This window comes from Camellia sinensis, chromosome 3, assembly GCF_055761805.1.
Source record: "Camellia sinensis isolate YWXY chromosome 3, ASM5576180v1, whole genome shotgun sequence".
Taxonomy (NCBI): domain Eukaryota; kingdom Viridiplantae; phylum Streptophyta; class Magnoliopsida; order Ericales; family Theaceae; genus Camellia; species Camellia sinensis.
The window spans coordinates 126,652,501-126,672,264 of NC_138963.1; the positions used below are offsets into that span (position 1 = coordinate 126,652,501).

General features: G+C 34.7%; 1 protein-coding gene across 3 annotated transcripts; it reads left to right on the forward strand.

Moving 5' to 3' along the window:
• Nucleotides 1-10,809: 10,809 nt before the first annotated feature.
• LOC114322835 (uncharacterized) lies at nucleotides 10,810-19,617 on the forward strand. 3 transcript variants are annotated; one of them, XM_082920766.1, is made up of 14 exons: nucleotides 10,810-11,064; nucleotides 12,421-12,539; nucleotides 12,649-12,710; nucleotides 13,084-13,161; nucleotides 14,119-14,200; nucleotides 14,417-14,487; nucleotides 14,758-14,859; nucleotides 15,045-15,134; nucleotides 15,347-15,421; nucleotides 16,377-16,409; nucleotides 17,564-17,641; nucleotides 18,185-18,250; nucleotides 18,474-18,589; nucleotides 19,292-19,617. In XM_082920766.1, the coding sequence occupies exons 2-14, from the start codon at nucleotides 12,485-12,487 to the stop codon at nucleotides 19,311-19,313; spliced, it is 930 nt and encodes a 309-aa protein (XP_082776892.1). In that variant the 5' UTR covers nucleotides 10,810-11,064; nucleotides 12,421-12,484; the 3' UTR covers nucleotides 19,314-19,617. The 3 variants fall into 3 exon arrangements, with proteins under 3 accessions (XP_082776892.1, XP_082776893.1, XP_082776894.1); XM_082920767.1 differs by having other exon boundaries at nucleotides 10,857-11,928; nucleotides 12,115-12,539; XM_082920768.1 differs by lacking the exon at nucleotides 12,421-12,539 and having other exon boundaries at nucleotides 10,869-11,064.
• Nucleotides 19,618-19,764: the final 147 nt, after the last annotated feature.

Sequence of the window (19,764 nt, forward strand, 5' to 3'; positions counted from 1 at the left end):
GCGATGCAAACTGGCATGGGCCTCTCTAAGATCTTGATCTTGGTTGGAGCAGGTAATCAATCTACACACACAAACAAACACACTTACACACAAAACTCTTTTAATCGATTTCGGTATTAACGTCTCTCTTGCCTTTTGATATCAATCTGATTGTACTTTGCAGGGTACACTAGAATGATCCTGGTTAAGAACGATAAACTATCTGATATATTGGGTGAAATTCAGGTAATTTGATCTTTTGTTGTATTGCTCATATTTAGTTCAAATCACCTTGTCAATCACTGTTACTGCGAATATCTATCTGGGTTTGTGTGTTTTTTTTTTAATGATTGAATTCGTTTAGTTTTCAAAACCAATTTTTTGAAAAACACAAAATTTGTTTGGTTGTACGCTAGAGGGAATTTGATTTATTGGTTATCTTGTTTTTGTGTGGAATTTGTTACTATTATTTAGTGAATTTGGTGAATTGGGTTATCCTGTGGACACAGTTTAATTGTGTTTCATTGGTAGTCCCTGGTTAAAGGCATGGAAAAAAATGAGGAATCATCAGAGTCCGACTCTCACGTTTCTGATGACATCGCTTCTCAGGTATGTTTATCCATGGAAAATAGAAGCCTTACTAAGGTTCTGTTTCGTTTGGTTTGTTTTCCCGTAAAATTTACATCGGTTTTTTCAATTTATTTTTTTATATATATGTAAAAAGATTGTGTGTGTATATATATATATCAAATCATTTTGTTTTCTGATGGTTGGTTGACATTTGAAATATATTTTTTCAATGCCGAATCTTTCTTTCTAACAAGCAACTACTTTAGCTTTCTCAACATCAATAATAGATTTAAATGGTTTCACTGCACTTTCGAGGACTACTATATTTTATTATATATCTATAGAAACAATGGAGAAAATTTAAAAGTACTACGGGCTATATATTAAAAGTTATACTGCCCACCCCTCTCTCTTCCACCTCCCCTTCCCTCCCTCTTCCATTCTCACAAAAGTTCAAAGGTGAATATGTTGCAAAAGTAAGGAGGCAGGACACTTTTGATGGAGTAATTTCGATTACTCTTTACAAGTAAGTTATTTTATGAAGTTGCCTATTTTTTGGGAACATTTTTGTATTTGTAACTCTTTCAACAATTGAAAACTGCATAAAAAGAAGACTTTTAAGATCTGTTCAATATAGTACTTGATGAAAACATTAGTTGGATAAAATAAAATATACCCTGAACTTTTATTGAGGCATGACTTCAGCTCATGTGCCTTGCATTGGAATTCAAATAGAGACCTGCTTTGTAGTATGATTAAGCGGCAGACTTGTACAAGTTAGAACAACATAGTTGTTCCCCATGATTTTCCTTCGATGTAATTAGAACGTTAGCCCTTTGATCAAACTTGATAGCCATTAAATTTATGCAGAAGTGAAATTTTACTGCAGGAACTGTGGGCGGGAAAGGCATAGAAGGTACTACTGCCCAGAACTTCAAGACAGCTCGACAGACAGAAGGTTCAAGTGCCGATTATGTGGGGAAAATGGGCATAACTGAAGAACCTATCCTAAGTCAAAGCCAACTCAATCACAAGCCAAGGTTCCAAGGCATCATTGTTGCAGGATATATGGTCAGAGCGGGCATAATTGCAGGACATGCCCACGAGCCACTCAGGGAAAATCATATGTTGCCCGTAAAAGTCGGACATACACTTGCCGGCTATGCTTAGAAAAAGAGCACAATACGAGGACATGCCCTATTAGAAAACTATCTATTGAACAATGACTCTAAAACCTAGTCATCATCGACACCAAGTGCTTGCTTTCTTATTGTCTAAGAATTTCGCAACGGAAGACAAGATGGCACTATTGGGATCAATTGAAAGATGTATTATTGGAAATGAACTGACAGGTATAATCTTAGAAATTCTCTTCTTAGATTGAATTGAAAGATATTTTTTTCACTTGTAATGCATTGTTGTATAGTATCTTGAAAGGAGACATATTAGTCGCGGAAGTGTATTACTATATAGTATGTTTTTCTTTTCTTTTTTTTTACATCACTCATTTTTAATTCTTTACAATTTTGTGTCGACATAAATTATCTTCTAGTCTTCAAATCTTAAAATTTCAAATCCCTAATCTCTCTACCTACCCAAACCCCTCCGCAACACCTACCATCTGCTGTTGCCACCACCCCTACTGAACATGTTGCCATCATCCACCATCTCTTCTCCCACAGACACCTTTCGCTGTTACCCATAACTGCCTCATCCACCCCATCACCCTTCTTTCTCCTATTTCCTATATGTTTCCCCATTCAATTTCTTATTCTTTTGAAAACCCTAAATCTCACTCCTTTCCTTCTATTGCGTGCACAAAGGGAAGGTTGCTCTAGTGGGGAAGGACTAGGAGTAGTAGTTGGAGGTGGCGGTTGTAGTGGTTAAAATTGGTGGTTGGGATAAATATAGAATTAGAGTTTTTTTTTGGAATTATGAAAAGTTTAATGAAATAAAGATCAAAAATTAGAATTATAGAAGGTTTTAACTAAAAAGTGAGTGTAATGGCAACGCCCAAGTCACCCTTGCCCTAGTCTCTATCTATAATTATATAATTATATTATATTTTTCTTAGAAAAAATTGAAGGATATGAATGATTTTTAAATAAATAGTATGTATTTTTTAAAGTAAATGTAATAAAATTATGTAGTTATGTATATCATATTGACATTTTTATTTTTATTTTTGATAGATGATCTACACAAAGTAATTTAAAGAATGAACGAGCGAATGATTGAAGTAAGATTTATGATAGACTCTACATGTCTAAATAATGCTTGAACTAGAGAAAAGTCATTTTTTAATATAAATATACTTAATAAATATAATAAAAATGAGAGCTTGTGAGCAAAATTTGTCCAAGCCAAACTTCTTTTTTATTGATAGCGGGAAAAACTCTACAGGAAAAAATTGTCATCCATAAATGTAATGAGTTAAATTTTGTGTAATATAAAGTTCCTTTTGACTCATATTGTGTAATTAGAAATATCGAAATTAAACCTAGTTATTTCTGTTGTACCCAAAATAATAATAATAATAATAATAATAATGCGATGACATGGGCCCTTCTGGAACCAGTATTCAAGCAAATCACTACCACCGCCATTCTGCTAAAGTACAACGCCATTCCAAGTAGGGTATAAAGTGAATAAAAATCCCTTTGAGAATTCAGTAGTGTCGTCGGAGGAGAGAGAAGAAGACCTAGCTTGGGTTGGGATGGGGTGAGATCACCAGCGGTGGCGATGCAAACTGGCATAGGCCTCTCTAAGATCTTGATCTTGGTCGGAGCAGGTAATCTATCTACACACACAGACAAACTGTCACGACCCGAACCCGCCCCCGTGGGTTAAGGACGTAACCGGTCAGTAATCATGAGATTACCTACGGCCTCAAACTGTTGTAAACGTATTTTAACAGAGTTAATGGGGGCCAAACGGAAGCAAAATTAAAAACTTTGTCCATAGAGCTGTGCTTATATGCACATCAAACAAACCATACCCAGATACGTTAATAACTCACATCAAAAGTACGGTTTCACAAAATTCATTACAGACAGGATCGTCCAAAACGAGTCAACCTATAACAGACTATGTACAGACATGCACTAGGTCCTTGCCAACAAGACAAAACATAGGTACATAGTGAAAGGACAAGGATGGTCTCATGCGCGAGGCACAAGGCTGACTCTCCCAAAACTCCTGTTGTTTCTAGCAGACTTCACTGGGGCTGGGTTTGGACTTCCCTTGGCTCACCTACAAATACATGAATGAGCGTGAGCGATAGCCCAGTGAATAATATCAAATATAACAGTTACATAACAATATGTAGAACAACATGCTCCAAACGGCCTTGGGCCCAATTCATACTTCTGTTTAACAACAAAATATATATACAACTATACGAAATGCAAGTCAAGTAACTGTAGTTCCAAACATTCTGGCATTTGGCCCATCCGGGTTTCCATTCATGGCAAAACGGCCTTCGGCCCATTCATTCATGTCAAAACGGCCTTCGGCCCATTCATTCATGTCAAACGGCCTTTGGCCCATTCATTCATGTCAAACGGCCTTTGGCCCATTCATTAATGTCAAACGGCCTTTGGCCCATTCATTCATGTCAAACGGCCTTTGGCCCATTCATTCATGTCAAAACGGCCTTTGGCCCATTCATTCATGTCAAACGGCCTTTGGCCCATTCATTCATGTCAAACGGCCTTTGGCCCATTCATTCATGTCAAAACGGCCTTTGGCCCATTCATTCATGTCAAACGGCCTTTGGCCCACTCATTCATGTCAAAACGGCCTTTGGCCCACTCATTCATGTCAAAACGGCCTTTGGCCCATTCATTCATGTCAAACGGCCTTTGGCCCATTCATTCATGTCAAACGGCCTTTGGCCCATTCATTCATGTCAAAACGGCCTTTGGCCCATTCATTCATGTCAAACGGCCTTTGGCCCACTCATTCATGTCAAAACGGCCTTTGGCCCACTCATTCATGTCAAAACGGCCTTTGGCCCATTCATTCATGTCAAACTTTTGTCCACAATCCCAATTAACAACTCATAATATTTATAGGGGAATAACAATTGGACATTGACAAGTTTTCAAATATTGATATTACTCACAGTGATCGGCTTGTGGATGCGCCCTGGAGCTTGACCCTACACATTTCATGAATACAAAAGGGTCACTAACAGTTCAATCCGTTCTTTAATTCACATATTCCTCTTTAGGCTTTGTTCTTATCTCATTAACTCATTTACAATGCTTAACATATGCCTAAGAGTGCTTACAAGTGAAAGGGAACGGAAAACGAATCACAGAATGCATGAACAAAATTCCAGGAAACAGGGTCCCCGCTCGAGCGTAAACTTCTCCGCTCGAGCGGACCCTTAAGGCCTGCAGAAGTACTGGTTGCACGAAAGATGCGCTCGAGCGTGGAATAGAGCGCTCGAGCTGAAGGCCTGTCTACGAAAATCCACGCTCGAGCGTGGAGTGTCCCGCTCGAGCGGAGATCCAACTCTGCAAAAATGCTGGGAGCACGATTTTCCCGCTCGAGCGGCCATTACCCCGCTCGAGCGGACCTCAAAAATCTGGGTTTCCCAGATCGTGTTCTTGAGCTCCAAATCGGTTTTCCATCTACATTTCTTGCATGCAATGGTTCAAATTACACATTTACACATGCTAACATGCTACTAATGCAAGATTACAACATTAGGAAAGCTCAATTACATGAATTATCTACATGCATGTCCCAAAATATCTCAAACCCATCATCAACATGCTCAAATTCAAACATTCAAGACTTATACTCCCATGATTTGTACATGCATGTGGGAGATGCTCATCATTCTCAACTTAGATGGTACAAATGGTGATTACAACATGAGCTTTAACCAAAACTCTACATGAATCATGTGTTTCAAGCTCAAACATGCAAATTCAAAGTAATTTCTTACATGCATGAGTTCTAAGACTTCAAACTCAACAAAAATCAACTCATTACATGTTCTTGATCACAAACAACCCTTGAACTTACAAATTACAAGTAAGAGTCCATGAATTCACTTACCTAAGAGCTTCAACACTCAAGCTCTAGCCAAATCTTGAGCTAGATCTTCAAATTCCCAAGTCTTGAGCCCAAATTACACAAATCTCTCCCTTTTTCTCTCCATGGCCGGCCTCTCTCTCACTCTCAATTGTCTAACTCAGATTTTGAGTTTTAAGAGAGTTAAAGGAGAGTGCAATACAAATATACAACAAGCCCCACTAACAAATATTTTAATATAAAATAATGGGGTACTTAATTTATCAATTTAATCAGTTTAAATTGACCAGAATCAAATTTCAATTAAATTCCACCGTAGGCCCTAAAAATTATGCCAACCACAATGGCGTAATCAATTTCGAGTTCCGTGGCCGATAAGGCCCTCAATTAAATTTCCAAAGCAGACTACTCAAACAGATATTCCTACGATGAACAGATAAAATTTCAAACCACATATTTTCACATAGTGGAACACAAAATCATATCAAAATACATAATCACATCATGTTAAGGACCAATTAACATACTACGGAACAGGGGTGTCACACAAACACACATACACGCAAAACTCTCTTAATCGATTTCGGTATTAAGCTCTCTTGCCTTTTGATATCGATCTGATTATACTTTGCAGGGTACACTAGTACCATCCTGGTTAAGAACGATAAATTATCTGATATATTGGGCGAAATTCAGGTAATTTGATCTTTTGTTGTATTGCTCATATTTAGTTTAAATCACCTTGTCAACCACTGTTACTGCGAATATCTATCTCGGTTTGTGTTTTTTTGTTTTGTTTTAATGATTGAATTCGTTTTGTTTTCAGAACCAGTTTTTTGAAAAACACAAAATTTGTTTGGTTGTAAACTAGGGGAAATTTGATTTATTGGTTATCTTATTTTTGTGTGGAATTTATTACTAGGATTTAGTGAATTTGGTGAATTGGGTTATCCTGTGGACACAGTTTAATTGTGTTTTATTGGCAGTCCCTAGTTAAAGGTGTGAAAAAAAATGGGGAATCATCATAGTCCGACTCTGACGTTTCTGATGCCATCGCTTCTCAGGTATGTTTATCCATGGAAAATAGAAGCCTTACTAAGGTTCCGTTTCGTTTGGTTTGTTTTCCCGTAAAATTTACATCGGTGTTTTCAATTTATTTATTTATATATATGTAAAAGGATTGTGTGTGTATATATATATCAAATCATTTTGTTTTCTGGTGGTTGGTTAACATTTGAAATATATTTTTCCAGTGCTGAATCTTTCTTTCTAACAAACAGCTACTTTAGCTTTCTCAACATCAATAATAGATTTAAATGGTTTCACTGCACTTTCGATGACTACTATATTTTATTATATATCTATAGAAAAAATGGAGAAAATTTAAAAGTACTACGGGCTGTATATTAAAAGTTATACAGTCCACCCCTCTCTCTTCCACCTTCCCTCCCCTCCCTCTTCCATTCTCACAAAAGTTCAAAAGTGAATATGTTGCAAAAGTAAGGAGGCGGGACACTTTTGATGGAGTAATTTCGAGTACTCTTTACAAATAAGTTATTTTATAAGTTGCCTATTTTCTGGGAACATTTTTGCATTTATAATTCTTTCAACAATTGAAAACTACATAAAAAGAAGACTTTTAAGGTCTGTTCAATATAGTACTTGATGAAAACATTAGTTGGATAAAATAAAATTTACCCTGAACTTTTATTAAGGCATGACTTCAGCTCATGGGCCTTGCATTGGAATTCAAATAGAGACCTGCTTTGGAGTAGGATTAAGCGGCAGACCTGTACAAGTTAGAACAACATAGTTGTTCCCCATGATTTTCTAGCCCTTTGATCAAACTTGATAGCCATTAAATTTATGCAGAAGTGAAATTTTACTGCAGGAACTGTGGACGAGAAGGGCATAGAAGGTACTACTGCCCAGAACTTCAAGACAGCTTGACAGACAGAAGGTTAAAGTGCCGGTTATGTGAGGAAAAAGGGCATAATAAAAGAACCTGTCCTAAGACAAAGCCAACTCAATCACAAGCCAAGGTTCCAAGGCATCATTGTTGCAGGATATGTGGTTAGAGTGGGCATAATTGCAGGACATGCCCATGAGCCACTCAAGGAAAATCATATGATGCCCGTAAAAGTCGGACATACACTTGCCGGCTATGCCTAGTAAAAGGGCACAATACGAGGACATGCCCTATTAGAAAACTATCTGTTGAACAGTGACTCTGAAACCTAGTCATCACCGACACCAAGTGCTTGCTTTCTTATTGTTTAAGAAATTTCGCAACGGAAGACAAGATGGTACTGTTGGGATCAATTGAAAGATGTATTATTAGAAATGAACTGACGGGTGTAATCTTAGAAATTCTCTTGTCAGATTGAATTGAGAGATATTTTTTCACTTGAAATGCATTGCGGTATAGTATCTTTAAAGGAGACATATTAGTCGCGGAAGTGTATTGCTATATAGTATGTTTTTCTTTTCTTGTTTTTACATCACTCATTTTTAATTTTTTACAATTTTGTGTCGACATAAATTATCTTTTAATCTTCAAAATCTTAAAATTTCAAATCCCTAATCTCTCTACCTACCCAACCCCTCCTCAACACCTATCATCTGCTGCTGCCACCACCCCTACTAAACATGTTGCCGTCACCCACCATTTCTTATTCCACTGACACCTTTCTCTGTTACTCATAATTGCCTTGTCCATCCTATCACTCTTCTTCCTCCCATTTCCTACATGTTGCCCCATTCACTTTCTTATTCTTTTGAAAACCCTAAATCTCACTCCTTTCTTTCTATTGTGTGCACAAAGGGAAGGTTGCTCTAGTGGGGAAGGACTAGGAGCAATAGTTGGAGGTGGCGGTTGTAGTAGTTAAAATTGGTGGTTGGGATAGATATAGAATTAGAGTTTTTTTTGGAATTATGAAAAGTTTAATGAAATAAAGATCAAAAATTAGAATTATAGAATGTTTTAACTAAAGAGTGAGTGTAATGGCAACGCCCAAGTCACCCTTGCCCTAGTCTCTATCTATAATTATATAATTATATTGTATTTTTCTTAGAAAAAATTCAAGGATATGAATGATTTTGACAATAAATAGTATATATTTTTGAAAGTAAATGTAATAAAATTATGTAGTTATGTGTATCATATTGACATTTTTATTTTTATTTTTTATAGATGATATGCATAAAGTAATTTAAAGAATGAACGATTGAATGATCGAAGTAAGATTTATGATAGACTCTACGTGTCTAAATAACGATTGAACTAGAGAAAAGTCATCTTATATATAAATATAATTAATAAATATAATAAAAATGAGAGTATGCGAGCAAAATTTGTCCAAGCCAAACTTCTTCTTTATGGAGAGCGTGAAAAACTCTACAGGAAAAAATTGTCATCCATAAATATAATGAGTTAAATTTTGTGTAATATAAAATTCCTTTGACTCATATTGTGTAATTACAAATATCAAAATTAAACCCAGTTATTTCTGCTGTACCCAATAATAATAATAATAATAATAATAATAATAATAATAATAATACGATGATGTAGGCTTGTCTGGAACCAGTATTCAAGCAAATCACTATCACCACCATTTTGCTAAAGTACGACGACGTTCCAAGTAGGGTATGAAGTGAATAAAAATCTCTTTGGGTGTGTTTGTTTGGACAGACTGGATAATAGAGGATTGAAATCCATCGGACTGTTAGTCCTGGAATACATTGTCCCCGGATTATTTGGTTAGATTGGATTTGTGTCCTATGTTTGTGAATACATTGTCCCCGGATTATTTGGTTAGATTGGATTTGTGTCCTATGTTTGTTTAGTCATGTGATTAGATGTCTGGATTGAGCTATTTTTAGTGAATCCAATGTTTAGTTGGACGGATTGGATAAGGATAAATGTTCAAAAGACTATTTTACCCTTGTAATTTATCATTTTTATTTAATATATAATTTTAAATTTATAATCTATAATTTATAATTTATAATTTAACAACACTAAAATTTTTTAATTTATAAGGTCATAATTTTTAATTTATTATTTTCAATTAAATTAAATTTACAATTTATATTTTTTATTTAATATATAATTTTAAATTAACAACAGTAAAAAAATAATTTTATTTAATATATAAATTTAATTTTTTAACAACATTAAAAAAATTATAAGGCCATAATTTTTAATTTATTATTTTTAATTAAATTAAATTAAATTTATAATTATTATTTAATATATAATTTTAAATTAACAACGCTAAAAAAATAATTTATAAATGTTCAAAAGATTATTTTACCATTTTTCAATTGTTTATTAAGTAATAACATGGGGGTTAAAATGAACATTTTACACATTAGTCCCATGTAATATCAATCCCATTGAAATAATATCACCTCCCCCAAGATACAATAATCCCTCATATGAGAGACTAATAGTAATGGGATACCAATCTCATAGAAATAATCCCACCTCTCCAAGATATAATAATCCCTCATGTGAGGGACTAATAGTCCAGAGTAAGGCTGTGCAGCAAATCCATCGGCTTGCTAGAACTGCCCGACCCGGCCCGACCCGCGCCCCCTAAACGGATGCATGACATGTGGCGGATGGGCACATGCCCAGTTTTTCAAGTTTCTCGAATTTGGGTCGGGTGGTGGGTGATTCGCCATTTTACCCAGCAAGCCCGACCCGCCCATGACTATTTTATTTTTTATTTTTTCAATTTTATTACACGCCTCAGCCCCTTTTCTTGTGAGTGTTTGGGAAGTGAATTTTTATGTAGTTTTTTTTAGGGCAAATTACATATACACCCCTCCAGGTTTGGTTAAATTACAGATACCCCTGAGGTTTCGGAAATTACATCCCGCCCCCTGAGGTTTGTATTTTCATAACAATTTACCCCCTGAGGTTTATATTTCATAACAAATTACCCCCTAATTTCTTATGCAAATATAGCATTCAGGGGGGAATTCGTAATTTCTCAAACCTCAGGGGGTATCTGTAATTTTGTCAAACCTGGAGGGGTGTATATGTAATTTGCCCTTTTTTTTAATTGTAGGATATTATTAGATAAATTTTTTTTATGATTAGATATGATATTTGTGAGAAAAAAATAAAATAATTATAGAATTAGATATGATATTTTATTTAAATGTGTTTTTTTAATTTTTATAAAAAATTTATCTTTTAACGAAAAAAAAAAAAAAAAAAAAATCCCAATCCCAAACCCAAACCCAAACCCAAACCCAAGTTCCCGAACACCACCAGAGTGTGCCCTAATTTCTTCGCAGACCCAACAAAACAAACACAACACACAACACACAACACACAACACACGCTGAGATACTCTACCATACCTATCGTCCGAGGGTAACCTCTGGCCGACGATCTGCACTGAACGACCGACGATCTACACTTCTGAACGGCGATCGATCTACACTGAGGTATCTCTCTGTCTCTCTCTCTCTCTCTCTCTAGATAGAAGATTTACAGATACCTCTCTCTGTATGTATATTGAGTTGATGGTATGAGAATCTTCGTCTATTGAGTAATCGGCCTCTGAGTAATTTCGGCCTCTGAGAGTAATCGGCCTCTGAGATTGTATATTGAGTTGGTCTTTTGAGAATCTTCGTCTCTTTGTAGCGTGAGAGGGTTTGATGTATATATATGTGTGTGTGTGTGTGTGTGTGTTCGTCCGGTTTTAAGACTAGTTTTTTTTTCCCCCTTTGATTGAGTTGATAAAAAATATATATGACCTACATGTAATTTGTGGTTTGATGTGTATATATACAGTTTTTCAGGTTTGATGTATGTATATACGTGTAATTTGTGCTTTAGGTTGCTGATCAAATACTCTTTTTAATCATGTTTCTGAGTATTTGACTGTGTTAAATTTATGACCTACACTCCATGGTTAAGGTTGCCTTCGTGGGCAACCTTTTCTGTTTCTCCGTTCATCACATGTTGAAATTGTGTGACATTGAAATTCTGTTGTTGTCTCCAGACTCTTCATTGGTTTAGAAACTAAATATGAATTGAATTGAATTATTTGTTTTTGGTTTGGCAGTATATCAATGTGAATTGAATTATTTGTTTTTGAATTGAATGTGAATGAAAAATATATGAATTAAAACCAATGTGAATTGAATTATTTGTTTTTGGTCTGGCAGATTGACAGTATATCAAATATATGAATTGTGCACTTGCACTATCTTTTGCTTACCTATGTTTTGGCAGTATTTTAGGAAGTGCAACGCACAATTGAATTATGTTCAGGTTGTGTTTTTGAGAAAGTGTACAATTTTAAGGCCAAGTTTGGCATCTACTAAATAATACAAAAAGTCAAAAAGTCACTATCCTATTTAAGTCACATCATCTTATTTAAATCACATCACCTTTCTAACACATCACATCAAACCCAACCCAAACCCAACCTATATAAGCCAATAAGTCAAAAAGTGCACTTTTTTAGAACATCCCAAACCAACCCTAAGTTGAAAATTTGTAAACTTTTGAACCGTGAAACTGATTCGTATCCATCCGCCAATCTGCATCTGTTTGATTGACGGACGGATGCGGATTGATTTTCTCTGATCTGCCAATCTAGCAGATGGATGGCGGATTGGAGGTTTCGTGGTTGCAACCGATCCGCGCCCATCCCTACTACGGAGGGACTGTTAATTTAGAGCAAAAAATTTTTTGAACCAATGGACTATTATAGTTGAAAAAAAAAAAAATGGACTATTAATCCCATGAAATAATCCCTCACATCAAAACAAACACACTCTTTGAGAATTCAGTAGTGTCATCGGAGGAGAGAGAAGAAGACCTAGCTAGCGTTGGGTTGGGGTGAGATCACCAGCGATGGCGATGCAAACTGGCATGGGCCTCTCCAAGATCTTGATCTTGGTTGGAGCAGGTAATCTATCTACACACACAGACACACACACACACACAAAACTCGCTTAATCGATTTCGGTATTAAGCTCTCTCTTGCCTTTTGATATCGATCTGATTATACTTTGCAGGGTACACTAGTACGATCCTGGTTAAGAATGGTAAATTATCTGATATATTGGGCGAAATTCAGGTAATTTGATCTTTTGTTGTATTGCTCAAATTTAGCTCAAATCACCTTATTTAGGCAGTTGATTATTACCGTTGTTGCTACATAACACAGAACTATATGATAGAAAACGCATAAAATAGAAAGAATGTATCCCAGGTTTTAGACAAAATCACTGTTACTGCAAATATCTATTTGGGTTTGTGTTTTTTTTTTTTTAATGATTGAATTCGTTTTTGTTTTCAGAACCAGTTTTCTGAAAAACAAAAAATTTGTTTGGTTGTAAGCTAGAGGGAATTTGATTTATTGGTTATCTTATTTTTGTATGGAATTTATTACTAGGATTTAGTGAATTGGGTTATCCTGTTGACATAGTTTAATTGTGGTTTATTGGCAGTCCCTGGTGAAAGGTATGGAAAAAAATGGGGAATCATCAGAGTCCGACTCTGACGTTTCTGATGCCATCGCTTCTCAGGTAAGTTTATCCATGGAAAATAGAAGTCTTACTAAGGTTCCGGTTTGGTTGGTTTGTTTTCCCGTAAAATTTACATTGGTTTTTTCAATTTATTTATTTATATATATGTAAAAAGATTGTGTGTGTATATATATATCATATCATTTTGTTTTCTCGTGGTTGGTTAACATTTGAAATATATTTTTCCAATGCCGAATCTTTTTTTCGAACAAACAACTACTTTAGCTTTCTCAACATCAATAATAGATTTTAATGGTTTCACTGCACTTTCGAGAACTACTATATTTTATTATATATCTAGAGAAAAAATGGAGAAAATTTAAAAGTACTACGGGCTGTATATTAAAAATTATACAGCCCACCCCTCTCATCCACCTCCCCTCCCCTCCCTTTTCCATTCTCACATAAGTTCAAAGGTGAATATGTTGCAAAAGTAAGGAGGCGGGACACTTTTGATGGAGTAATTTCGATTACTCTTTACAAATAAGTTATTTTATGAAGTTGCCTATTTTCTGGGAACATTTTTGTATTTGTAACTCTTTCAATAATTGAAAAATGCATAAAAAGAAGACTTTTAAGATCTGTTCAATATAGTACTTGATGAAAACATTACTTGGATAAAATAAAATTTACCTTGAACTTATATTGAGGCATGACTTCGGCTCATGTGCCTTGTATTGGAATTCAAATAGAGACCTGCTTTGGAGTAGGATTAAGCGGCAGACCCACTAGTTAACATATAGAAACATGAAATCCTGTGTTAACTGTTTGGACCAAGAATTTATTTTAATGGGGAAAATACTGAAAGGTCACTGCTATTTTAAATCATGTTCCCAGTGTTGCCATGACAGAATTAGATCTCAAGCATATGAGGTATGTTTCTCTAATGTGACATATTTTCGTGGTAACTGAGATATATTTTTCTTGGCTTCCTTTTTTTGCATGATTATCATAAAGGTGCGTCGGTTAGCGATGGAGGTCCGGCAACTAGCCTCAGCAAGACAGATAACTGTGTTGAATGGAAACTCTGGCCAAATTGGTATATCTCCTCCTAATACTTGAACATCTTGTTAAAATACTCTATTTTGGCTTGTCTTTTTCATATGATAGATAATGATATTTTCTTTCATTTCATTATCTACAAAGTCACCAAAGTTTTGTATATCTGCCCTGTGGATATTGACACTGCATTTTGGCTTTCTGATGAGGCGCATTTTTGGTTGATTTTACATCTCCTTTATCTGTCTATGTCCAGGTAACATGACCTCTCTTATAGTGCCAGCTGCTGCCGTGGGTGCATTGTGTTATGGATGCATGTGGTGGAAGGTATGGTAATTGGTTAACGAAACTCGAGTTTCCCATCATTGCATCTATATTCTTGTAGCTTTGGGTGTTCCCTCATATGCTAATATTTCTTTAGTTGCATTTTTCTTTTCCCCCTTATTTTTAATTTAATTTTTTATTTTTTATTTTTTATAATGCAATTGCCATTGCCAAAAGGGGGACCACATTGTCAACAGATTTTATTTTTCAATACTGTGATTAATTTGCATTTTTTTTTGCAAGAAACTAATTTTTCAATTGTTACATTTTTAGGGTCTTACCTTCTCAGATCTTATGTATGTAACAAAGCGTAATATGGCAAATGCTGTCTCAAACTTGACAAAACATCTGGAGAGTGTGTCCGAGGCTCTTGCTGTAAGTTTCAGTTTCTCATCAATCTTTTTTTTTTTTTTTTGAGTATGTTTTTTCTATTTTACATCCTTATATTTCATAGATATTTATGGAGTTCATATCCAGTTTTTTCCTTATTGTTATTTAATATATATATATATATATTGGATTGTTATTTAATATATATATATATATATATATTGGATCAGGCAACAAAGAGGCACTTGACACAGCGAATTGAGAACTTGGATGGAAAACTTGACGAGCAAGTGGAAATATCAAAGTTAATTAAGAATGAGGTACAATCCAGAAACGGGTTATTTTCCCTTAGGATATACTGCATAGCATAGAATAGAGTATTTGAAATGTGACTTTTGACTTTTTGAGTGGGACTGGGAGAAATAATTTGGGTCAGCTTTGATGAATTATAAGGAGGCAAATCAATGAATCTGATTATTATTTAAAAATGATCCAATAATAGCATAAAAGGAAGTTCCAACTTGTGTAACAGGTGACTGATGTTCGTGGTGATCTTTCTCAAATTGGCTCTGACTTGGACGCACTACAGAGAATGGTTTATGGCTTGGTGAGTTTTGTCCCAATTTTTTTTAAATTTCGAACCTTATGTTATTTTAGTATAGCTGTTGCAGGATAAGGTTTCTGGTTTTTGATGAGTTTTATACCATCTCTATTAACATCCACAAACAATTGCATTAAATATAAAGATATTTGATTAAGAGAAGGCTAAAGGAGGGGTAAGACATTTTACTGAAAGGAATGAATTCATAAAAGCTAAGGTTTTTACATTGAATATACAATTGAAACTTAGAGAAAATTATGTTAGCCGAATTATGTCATCTTCAAGAATGATCATATTCTTCGATTGTTACAAGTTTCTTTTTCGATATGTTCGAAGAAGGTTGTCTTCTCAGATAACATCAACTACATAAACTCGTCTTATAGTTGAATTGCAGCACAAAATTAGATCCTAGAAACAGTGCTGAAATTTTTTATTGATTCTGCTGAGTGGAATGATTGGCTGAAATTAACTACGACAGTGTGAACCATGTTTATTGAACAGTTGCTTTCTAGCTGGTGTGGATTGGATTTTCTGACAGGAAATTTGATTCGTAGCTTCATTTGACATCAGGGCTGTAGAACTGTTCACCGCTTTATGTTGGGGTCTAGGGGAACACTAAATAACCCTTTGATGACTCCATTGGAAGAGCTGTTTGCTTTGAATTGCAAACCTAAGCTATACTCTGAATTTTCAAAATTTTCATTGAAACAACCGTTGTCATGTTTAGAAGGACTGAGCTTGACATACTGAATGAATTTTTAGCAACTAAAGCAAAGTACATGGAATATTAATTTTGAACGGCTTCGTTGGTTTGGAAGTTGGTATCAAAGTTGTCTTATTGCTTCAGTAAAACATTTTGGCATGGAAGTTTTCTTGTGTGTTATTTAAAAAAAATTATGTGAACTCCTTTCTTGTTGATTCATTCATTTGCTTATTTATGTATTTAATTTTTTTTTTGTAGGATGGAAAGATATGTTCACTGGAAGACAAACAGGTAAAACAATGGGAAGCTTTAACTCAACTGTTGCCATGTTTTCATTGAAACAATTTTGTCAATCATGTTTTCTGTGTCATTTTCTTTTTTTACTTTTTAGAATAAAATATAGTTTAAAAGATGATGCAAAATAGGCCCAAACCATAATTCATAAAAGGTGTGATGATAGCGAAACAACTTTGTTTTTAATATAAATGCATCTAAAATCCCCTCTCCCAATGATCGTGTCCACATTCCTTGTGTGTGTCCATATTTCGTAGCCCTTGATATAATTAAATATGTAGGAATTGGAAATTATATATTGGTATTGTTGGTTGGCACATGCTGTAATTTGGCATTAAAATAGAACTATAAAGAAAAAAATTCGTAGATGGAGTATGGCATATGGCAAGTATTATGCTTTCGATTATTTCATGTTGTTATTGTATGTTAATTCATTGTTCTAAATATGAGACCATCATTTTTATTCCTTGCGCATGCGCGGACATCTATTTGTGGATGTGTGTTTCCTTTTTGGATGAGTTGATTGTCTTTAGTAAAGGTAATAGAACAAATAAAGAGGTGGAAGAAAATAAATAAGGAACTGAGGCCTCGTTTGGCAAGAGGCTATTTTAGCCAATTAGCCAAAAAGTTACTAAATTAGCCAAAAAGCCAACAACCCATACCAAAAAGTCAAAGATTCTCTTTTCTCTCTACTTTTTGCACATCTTTTCGTAATTAGCCAAAAAGTCATCCCAAACATACAAGTTTTTTTTACCTACCTTTTTAGCCAAATAACTAAAAAGTTACTAAATTAACCTGTTCCCAAACGAGGCTTGAGTGGCAGCAAATTAAATTGGTGCAATTTGGTCCTCGAAAAGAAGAGTGCTTGGTATTGATTGAGTTGGGGAACAACAAAGTCTGTGCTAGATATAGAGCACTGTTTCTGTTTAGGGCTTTAAAACCTTCCGGTGGATTCTTTGATTTCTTAGCCAACTATCAGATAGTTGGGTCTAGAGATCATAAAGTATTTGAAAACAACTCGAACGATGCTTATGGTTCCCTTTTTTTTTCTTTTTTTTCCATTGCATTGATTATTAATTGTTTTTATTTTTTATCTTTTGTTCTTTTCTTTTTTGTATGCCTGAGGATGTTCTTACATAATTTGGCAACAGGACCTTGCAAATCTTGGTGTGTTGTACCTGTGCAACTTTGTTGATGGAAGAAAAGTGAAAATGCCAGAAGTTCTTCAGGTTTGCACAATTGCTTATACAAGTTTTAAATTTACACTGATTTTGGTTCCTTTGGTTTATTTCTGTCATACAAAGGTTGTGGCCATTTGGGTCTTTTTATGAATATATATTTACATTTTCAGGAAAAAAAGAGTTAAATTTACACCAACTTCTTAGTTGAATTGACTTTTCATAGAATTTTTCCAAGTGGGTACTCCATGCAGCTCGACAAATTTGTATTTTGGATACTTTTTAGTGACAGGAGGGCATAGTGGCTATCTTTTAATGTAATTTTATGTAGTCTTTAAACAAATTTACATCAATTTACCCACAACTATGGCAATATCATTTTTGCATCATTAATCTAGAACATACATCTATTTTGTAGTGTGGACCAATTTCTCTGTCTTCCACTGGGCATATCTCCATATAAATTTCCTCAAAATTTGTGTCGGTGTTTACATTTTCTTCATGACTGAGATTTGGTTCTCGCCAATTTCTAAATAGATGCTCTTTATAATTTTTTTTTTTTTTTTTTTTTTTTTTTTTTTTTTTTTTCTGCAGGAACAACTCAAGCTTTCTGGGAAGCCCCGTGGTTATCTCAATTCTTCTGAACCTCCAAGCCTAATGGTTTCTTTCTTACTCTTTAAACATTGTTTGTTACTCAATTTTCATCAGACAAGCTAATTATTTGACAATAAATAGTTCGCCATTTCTCTTGATTCTCTTTTTGATTATATCTTTGTAAACATAATATTTCATTAGCTTTACATTAGCTTCACAATTCTGGAGAATGTAAACACATGTAAACACTTCAGCCAAAATTGATGTGGCGGTACTTTTCTTTCTGCAGGGTCTCAAGGAGATAGCGGATTCTTTAGTGTCGGGAAATGCCAATAGGTTAATAATTGATGGTACTATGCAAGAAGGTATCGAGAGGTTGGATGACCGGCCCAGGACCTTGATGAGGTATGAATTGGAATCATTGACATTGTTGTTACGTTGTGAATTGTATCGATAATCGTTTTCATGAAATAGTGAATTGTAAAATTTAGTTTATTTAGCAAAATATATAATTTTATGTATGTATATACATGTAAAATACACAATTGTGTTTAAAATGTAATAAATATCAATATAATTAAATTATATATAACATATAAGATCAAATATATCAATATAATTACTTGATCTCTTTTTATATTGCGAAAACGATGTCATTTCATACATTATGCACATAGAATAGTCGCTTTGTCGTAGTGAATCACAATTGAATTGTAAGATTCACTCAATTTAAGATTCAATTGCACGAATTGAATCGTTTTGCTTGAAATTTGTAGAGCATACGAATCAAATCATGAATAGTAAGATTCTAACAACCATGATTGGAATATGATTCTTAATCTGGGATTGCATTCTTCTAAAAGTGCACGTTTCTTGTGCCAACTGCCTAATTATCTTAAATATTGGATTTTCATAGATGATTCTGTGGATTTTGTATGAGAAAGTAATTAAGCGACAAGAGTGCTCTGCTTTAGGCTTAATCAGTGCATCTGAAACCTTGTGTATCCCCCCCTTCTTGGGCATGTTGAACTTCTTCCATTTTAAGCATTTGCATAATGGTCTAAAATCTTCGATTACTATGTTAACAGTTGATCTGATATTTTGCAGGACGGCTTTGACCAATTGTTGATTCAAATGTTTTGTAAAGACCATTTTCGGCATGCCCTTGGTGGAAGAATCATCATGAATGTTCAATAAGAAGCATTGTCGATTATATATATATTTACACTGTTAATTTTTTTTATTTTTTTTTTATTTTATTGTTTCAAACCTAAGTATGAGGTGGTTGTTTTGTCAGTCGTGATTCCTTGTCCATGTACTTGTGTGATTGGTTCTCTTATATTGTTCAAGTTTGATGTACATGTTGAACATTAAGTGCTCTCTCTCTCTCTCTCTCACACACACATTATGAAATGTTCTCTTATATTGTTCAATTTGTTGGGGAATTTTTTTGTTGCATTTGGGTTTCCTTGAAACTAATGTATGCTGTATTAGTGGTGGTGGTTGATGACAGTAGTGGTGGTGGGATGGTGATGGTGGCACCAACCTAGTTGAGGCAGTGGTGGGTGGTGGTTGAGATG

Coding starts and splice junctions, on each gene's coding strand:
- LOC114322835 (XM_082920766.1), top strand. CDS start 12,485: ATGGCGATGCAAACTGGCATGGGCCTCTCCAAGATCTTGATCTTGGTT. Junction 12,540..12,648: donor CTTGATCTTGGTTGGAGCAG/GTAATCTATCTA, acceptor TATACTTTGCAG/GGTACACTAGTACGATCCTG. Junction 12,711..13,083: donor ATATATTGGGCGAAATTCAG/GTAATTTGATCT, acceptor GTTTATTGGCAG/TCCCTGGTGAAAGGTATGGA.